At 31.3% G+C, this 8,357-nt stretch overlaps 1 protein-coding gene across 1 annotated transcript in view; it reads right to left on the reverse strand.

Moving 5' to 3' along the window:
• KLHL1 (kelch like family member 1) overlaps positions 1–8,357 on the reverse strand; it is a 553,989-nt gene that overhangs the window by 62,505 nt on the left and 483,127 nt on the right. The window contains exon 8 of the mRNA XM_003765805.2: positions 3,695–3,857. Within this exon, the coding sequence (XP_003765853.1) occupies positions 3,695–3,857 (163 nt within the window). The remainder of the gene's footprint in view (positions 1–3,694; positions 3,858–8,357) is intronic.

An 8,357-nucleotide genomic window follows, 5' to 3' on the forward strand; every position in this document is an offset into this window, starting at 1 on the left:
GCCTGAAAATAAAATCTTTTTCTTTAACCCTCAAGCTATCTATATTCAAAAAGCAGTTTTTGTAATACTAAAAATACTTGGAAATTTTCATTAAATAGCTAGTATGCTATAGTGGAAAAACACTGGATATGAAGTCAGAAGACCTGGTTTCAAATCTTACTTCTCATTTACTACATCTTTGACTCTGGGAAAACTATATGTAATTTTTTATTTCCATATCTGTAATAAGTGCATTAGAATAAATGTGCTATATGTTTTCTTTTCCCTCCTAACCCTAAATATGTGGTTCTACAATTCTGCATATATTTGCTACTAAAGAAATCCTTATTCATGCAAAAATTAGGTAGAGGATAATAAGATGGCTATTTTTTCTTAGGAAGAAAATTATTTTTCATTTTAGCATTAGATAATTTTTTGCTTTATCTTTAGTTAATTTTGTGAAGTAGTAGGCATGGTACTATCTAATTTTAAGTTTGCAGATGAAGAAATAAGCTATATGCTTGGTTTTTTATGCTTTCTAAACTTTCACAAATATAAAGAAAGAAAGGAAGTAAAGGAATAGAAAAAAACATTTTAAAATCACATAAATATGTTGACAGTAAAACAATGCCAGGATATTTCTCAAGTAGCCTAATTATATATAATGAGCAAACCTGTTTCCATCATTAAGGAATAATAAGCACATGCTAATAACTATGTAGGAATTTAAAGTTATATAACAGAGGCAGCTAAATAGAGTCAAGAAAACTTGAATTCAAATCTAACCTCAGACATTTACTAGCTTTATGATCATGAAAAAGTCACTTAATCTGTTTGCATTAATCTTTGGAGAAAGAAATGTAAGCTCCTTGCGTTCAGGGATTGTTTTCTTCCTTCCCTCCCTCCCTCTCTTCCTTCATCTCTCCCTCCCTCTTTCCTTCCCTTTTTCCTCCTTCCCTCTCTCCCTCCCTTTCCTTCCTTCCTTCCTTCCTTCCTTCCTTCCTTCCTTCCTTCCTTCCTTCCTTCCTTCCTTCCTTCCTTCTTTCCTTCTTCCCTTCCTCCCTTCCTCTTCTTCTTCTTTTCTTCTTTCTTCTTTTTAAAATTTGTATCACAAGCATTTAGCATAGAGTCTAGCAGATAGCATGCTCTTACTCAATGTTTATTGACCATTATAAAGTTCCCTGAGGCACTAATGGAACAAACATCTTGCTCCAAATCATACAGTCATTATGCTTTAGAGAAAGGAGGAGAACTCAAGTCTTCCCACCTAACATCAGCTTCTTCCCTACTCAATGATACCTCTACAATTCAGAAACTGATTATTTCAGAAAAATACTGAAAATATTTATTTCAGACTTATGAACTGATGCAAAATGAAGCAAGCAGAACCAAGAGAACATTGTATACAGTAATAGCAATATTATATGATGATCAACTGTGAATAACCTAGCTATTCTCAGCAATACAATGATCCAAAATGATTTCAAAAAATTCATGATGGAAAGTGCTATCCACAGTCAGAGAGAAAACTATGGAATATGAAAGCAGAGCAAAATATATAGATGCAATATGGCTTCTTGGGGAGACAAAAAAATTTTGTGGTCCCCTGATTTTAGGGGGGGACTTCTGTTCTAACAATAAGTCAGTAATCCTAAATCTTCAGGCTTTGGAGTCTGCCTCAGGGACTTTTCCACACTCCCATTTTAAGAATGACTATCTGTCAGAGTCTGAACAGACCACTCCTCAATTCATTGCTCACTAATACTCTGGTCAGTGAGAACCAAATTCCAGAGACCACTCCTTTGGGCCATAGAATTAGCATATTGATGATAGAAAGTTGGATAAATGTGTTTCTTTGCTTCTGTTTCCTTGCTAATTTCTTTTGGAACTTAATCACTTGTAATGGCATTACAATTACAATAAAACTTTACCCCTTGACTAGGAAATGGATTCAAGTCTGCATATTCCTTTGAGACACCTTGTAACACTGGCCTGTGATCCCAAACTTTTGGGGACCCCTTCCCAATTTCAATAATACTATTTTCATTTTTTTCATGGTTTTTGTAAGTTCTGTTTTATCTTTCCAATGTGACTCATGTGGAAATATGTTTAACATAATTGCACATGTATAATCTATATCAGATTGTTTTTTATCTTGGAGAGGAGAAGGGAAAGTGAGGGATAGAGAAAAATTTGGAACATAAAAATGTTATAAAAATGAATGTTTAAAACTATCTTTATATGTAACTGGAAAAAAATAAAATATTTATTCCAGCAATATTTTATTCATATCAAATATGATTCTTTTAAAATTGTATTACAAAAGCACTATCTACTTCTATCATAATTTTGAAACCAAAAACAGTTTTTCATTTTTTAAAGATAACTTAATGAAGTGTTTATTTGAGAGATACAAAGCAGTTCTTTCCTTGAGATAGAATTACAATTTTTGATGGCTTCACTGGAAAGAGATTCCTTTTTTGGGATTAACCAGTAATGATGCAAGCAGTAAGATTACAGTGAAATTTAAGATTCATCTTCACACATCTAGATCTAATGTATACTAAATCAATTAGTTTTGATGTTATGTTTTCAGATGTATGCACATTTACTTAAGGAGCACCCGAAGATCCTATAATAGTGACCCCTTAAATCTGTGCCAACAGAACTCAACTTCTGGAAAGTCCTACCACAGAATTATGAATTTCAGAGTTAGGATTGACATTAGTAGCCAGGTAGATTGTCCAATCCATATCTAAAAAATATCTGCCACAACACATCCAAGAAGTGAACATCCATCCTCTGTTTGAAAATCTCTAGCAAGGTACACTCACCAACTAAGGAGGCAGGCCATTACACTTGTAAATGACTCTAATTTGTATAAAGTTTTGTAGTTTTTTTCTACTTTTTTCATACCAAGGTCAAATTTGCATTTCTACCACTCCCAACCAGTGATATTACTTCTGATAACTGGAATTATAATAAGTCTTCAAATATTTGTGGAGAGTAATTATATGTCTTTTGAATCATCTCTTCTTCAGGCTAATCATTCCCAGTTCCTTTAGCTGATCTTCCTATTCTGGTTGTTTTCTCTCTATATATATCTAGCTTTTATAAATATCCTTCCTAAAATGCAGTACACAGATCTGAACTCTCTACTCTAGATCTTGTTTGACCAGTATAGGATATAAGCAGATAATCACTCTCTTATTCCTGAAGGAAATACCTTTCAATAATGTAAAGCTCTGAATAAACTTTTTTGATTGACATAAACACTGTAAATGCATATGGAGCTTTTAAGGATTCAGATATAGATCCAGAAAAAAAAAAAAAAAAACAAGTCTGATGTGTGGGGATAAACTAAACTGAGTATAGTTAAACTTATCCCTAGTAGATTAGTCACTGAGTAGTAAACTTCTTGGCCACTATAACTCCTCAAAAAAAATAAAGCTTTTTATAACTGCCAGTGTACAGAACTGAATTTCAATTCAAGATATTTCAATGCAGAGATGTTAGTGAAATTCTAAATAATAAAATATAAATAAATATATCTTAATCTGTCATCTATTCATGATAACTAAGGCAGAAATGATAAAAAACCCAAAAAATTTAAATTAGCATCACTTATCTTATTTACACATTGCCAAAAAGTAAATGAGAACCATGATATTATATTGAACAATATTCAAGTAACAGAACAGGGTAACCTACTCACTTGCCATTCAGTGCAGCCACACCAACTGTACTCCGAGCAATTGACATACTAGCTACAAATGTCCACTGCTGACTTTGTGGATCCCACCTTTCCACCGTGTTCAGGTAGCTCCAGCCATCATGGCCTCCAACAGCATAAATTGGACCTTCAAGTACTGTCACACCTAACAAAGAAAAAAAAAAGGAATAAATTTGTTAAGTTATTTATCAGCATAGATAATTCCTACAAAATAGAAATTGATGTTTTAATGTATATATATATATATTTTATGTGTATAAATAAACATACATATATATATATATCTAGTTATATGTATACATAAAGCATATGAATATGTATATAGCATGCATAAATATACCCGTATAGTACTCTGTTATTAAGTATGGAGAAATAATTACAATGAAATACTTCCGAACATACAATAGCATAAACTGAACAGTCTCATTGAAATGAATTTTAACTATACTAACAGAAAATAAATATGGCATTAGAGATGTATTAGAATAAGATGCTCAATTTTCAGTTTGGTTATAATAGAGTTATTTGTTAAAGCTAATAACATTGTGGTTCCTTGATCTCACATATAGAAGTATATGACCTACCACATAGATTATCAATTCATGGAAATAGATACAAAGAATAGCATTACTTGTTGCAGCCTGAGAGATATCATAAATAAGTAATGTTTAGGTGCAGTCATATTAGAAACAATAAAAAAAGAAATATTGTGTGTCTATCATAAGGACTTAAATAAACTAACATTTAGAATATTTTAGTAACATTTCAGATGAATTCAAATAAGGCCACAAATGAAATCCTACTGTTTCTAAATACACACAAATAAGTACAATCAAACTATTAAGTTGGTTGTTCTTAGGAAACAACTATTTTCAAAATTTTAGCTACATATTTCTTGACATATAGATATACTGTTTTCAGATTATACTGTGGTAATTGCTTCAAGCTCTAGAAAAATTGGAGCTTCATAAATGGAATCTATAATAACTTTTTTAAAAAGTGAAAATAATCATACACAGAAAAAAAATGAAAGAAGAATGTCTTCTGTCCAAACCATGACATGCATATAGATAAACCATCTCTTAAACTTTTTTGTAAGTACATTTATCTTGGATAGCACTGCAAAATGATAATGAGGCTAGCTTAGAAATGATCAGTAAAATGATAGATTTCTTTGAGAAATTATGCGTTGTTTTCAATGGCCCTATAATCTGTGATACAGAGGCCCTAACACTTTAAGTTAAAACCCAGTAAATTCAATAGGGAAGATTGACCACCCCTCCCAAGTCATTATCTCTTTTTTGCTTATTTACCTTCTGAACTTTATGCCTAAATTTCCCTAATTTTTGTTTGTTTGAAACAAACAAACAAACAAAAAACCCCAAAACCTCTAGGTGTTGAGTGAACATTCAAGGTAACACCTGCAAATTAGATTCCAAGACAGATTTTATTTCCTTCCCATAGAAAAGACACATAACATAAAGATGCACAAGAACTCTTTAAAAAATAGATATATAAAACAATAATGATTAAAAAACAAAACCCTCAGATCCTGATGGAAGGGAAATGAACAAGGAATTATTATTAGGACAATCAGTCTTTTTTTTTTTTTTTTTCTGGTGAATACTTTCACAATACTAAGTCTCAGGAATAGTCTACTCTAGACAGTGAACCTATTTTGGTTTAATAGAGGCAGAGGATCAGGTATATTTTCTAAAGCTTAAAAATGAAATCAATCATGAAGGTTGACTTGTCAATGGAAATCATCATATTCATGGAATCAGAATTATAGATTAAAACTGAAATGTATTGGAGATCAATGTGCTTATTTTACAAATGAGAAAGCTGAAGCTCAGAGAGATTAAATTACTAGACCAATGTTATACAGGTATAGGTGCTAAGGCAGTATTCAATCCCAGATTCTCTAACTACAAATTAAGTCTTCTTATGCCAAGCTTTTCCAGTTCATGTATTGATCACATTTATATAGTGTGTTTTCATGTCTGCAAAATATTTTATTGACCTTCTCTCATCTTTTTATTATGATAAGGTTGTCAAGTATGTGTTATATACACACAGGTATTTTAATTCTTATTTTTGAGATAAAGAAACTGAAGTTTGCTAATTTTGCACTGATCATATAGTAAGTAAATATCAGAAGTGGTATTCAAATTTCTCTTAAATTTCAGATCTGGACTAATTTGTAGAATATCATATTGCCGTGTTTAATGTACAGATAACATGATACAAACATTTTTGTTTCTGATAGAATATTAATGGATTACTTGAACATTTTTTTTAACTAAGAAAAACAAAGTATACTAATAATATCATGCTATTTGAAATAGATAATATTTTTTCTTTTGGGGCTGGGGCAATTGGGGTTAAGTGACTTGCCCAAGGTCACACAGCTAGGAAGTGTTAAATGTCTGAGTTCGGATTTGAACTCAGGTCCTCCTGACTTCAGGGGTGGTGCTCTATCCACTGCCCTAATGATATCTATATATGTACTTCTCTGTGTTTTAGTAAGATTATGCTGGTAATTTAATGTATTTTTTTCAAGATCTTATAATTTTCAATTTACTTCTAATACAGATAAAATTTGTATTATAAGGATAATGATCAACAGAAAGTTGAGATACTCATCAATTACATTTCTTCATCCACATTTTTTCCAAAGTTAGTCTGCTAATGGTTAGTAGACCATGCAAGTAGTGTCAATAACACATGGGACATTTTTCATTTGGAATATGGAAAAGTTGTTTCTCTATATTGTAATAGCTCACTCGGGCTGGAGTCTGTATTTGGAAAAAATTTTTTTTTTTACAATTCATGAAGAAACAAGCAAGGAAACATGACTAATTACAGAAATCTTAGATTTAGAGTCACTAGAACCTGAGTTCAAATATAAGTCCAGAGACCAACTTTGTGTCTCTTGCAATTCAAATAAAATTTGTCTGTATCACTTTACTTTTCTGTGAAATAGGAATAATTTTATCTCATAAGGTAACTGTGAAGGTCAAATGCCATATTTGTAAAGTGCCCGGCACATAATAAGTGCTATATAAATGCTTATTTTCTCCGCTTTCCTCCCACATATACTTTACTCCCATAGCCACAAATATGAATTACAATAAATAATATTAACATTTTTCTGATATGTAACATTAAAAAAATCATGATGAGTATGTTGTTGTTCACTTGTGTCAGATTCTTCATGCTTCTATTTGGAGTTTAAGTGGCAAAGATTCTGGAGTGCTTTTGCCATTTCCTTCTCCAGATCATTTTACAAATGTTACAAATTGTTCCTTCTATGATCTGGGGCAGAATCTTACATTGATTAAAGTTGTTTTCATATTTTTCTTCTGTACTTTGGAAGATTGCAACATACTTTTTTGCACCAAAGGAGCTATCTCAATTTATTTTTTTTCTTTTGATTAAAAAGTAATTTACTAATCTAGAAATAAATTAAGGTTTCTGTATTTTTTGTCCATTTTTTTCTTTTTTCTTTTTCTTCTTTTCTTTTCTTTTTTTCCACTGTTTTCCTTCTTTTTTCTTTTCTGGTTATACATGCCCATTATCTTTTTAACAATACATAATTATTTTTGAATCAAGTTTCAATGTTAAGAGAAAAATCAGTACTAAAGGGAAAAAACATGAGAGGAAAAAAAAACAACAGAAAAAAAAGTGAACATAGCATGCACTGATTTTCATTGTCTCCATAGTTTTCTTTCTGGATGCAGATGGCGTTTTTTATCCCAAGTTTATTGGGATTGTCTTGGATCACTAAACCAGTGAGAAAAGAATAAGTCTTTCATAGTTGGTCTTCACACAATCTTGCTGTTACTGTGTACAAAGTATTCCTGGTTCTTCTTAGTTCACTCAGCATCAGTTCATATAAATTTTTCCAGGCCTATCTAAAGTTAGCTTGTTCATATATTTTTTTTAAAGAACAATAATATTTCATTACTTTGATATAGCATAATTTATTTAGTCATTCCCCAATTGATGGGCATCCTATCATTTTCCGATTCTTTACCACTACAAAAAGAACTGCTACAAACATTTTTGCACATGTGGGTCCTTTTCCCTCCTTTATGACATCCTAGGGTTATAGATCCAGTAGTAGCACTGCTGCATCAAAGAGTATGAACAATTTTATAGTCCTTTGGCCAAAGTTCCAAATTGCTTTCCAGAATGGTTGGGTCATTTCACAACTTTATCAACAATGCATTAGTATCCCAGTTTTCCCACTTCCCCTCCAACATTTAACATTATCTTTTCATGTCATCTTAGCCAATCTGAGAGGTGTGAAGTGGTACTTCAGAATTGTTTTAATTTACATTTTTTAACCAACAGTGATTTAGAGAATTTTTTCATAAGATTATAGATGGCTTTAATTTCATAATCTGAAAAATATTTCTTCATAATCCTTTGACCATTTATCAACTGGGAAATTACTTGGATTTTTATACATTTGACAAGTTATAATATTCTTAATGCTAGAGATCAGATCATATTCATATTTATGTTTATCATGGTAAAGAACACAGTACCTTTCATAAATTATTAATACATGTTTACATAGTAAAAAATTAATGAATATGCAAATGCATATTCTCAAGAGGTTCCTGTATGCCAAGTA

This window comes from Sarcophilus harrisii, chromosome 3, assembly GCF_902635505.1.
Source record: "Sarcophilus harrisii chromosome 3, mSarHar1.11, whole genome shotgun sequence".
NCBI lineage: Eukaryota > Metazoa > Chordata > Mammalia > Dasyuromorphia > Dasyuridae > Sarcophilus > Sarcophilus harrisii.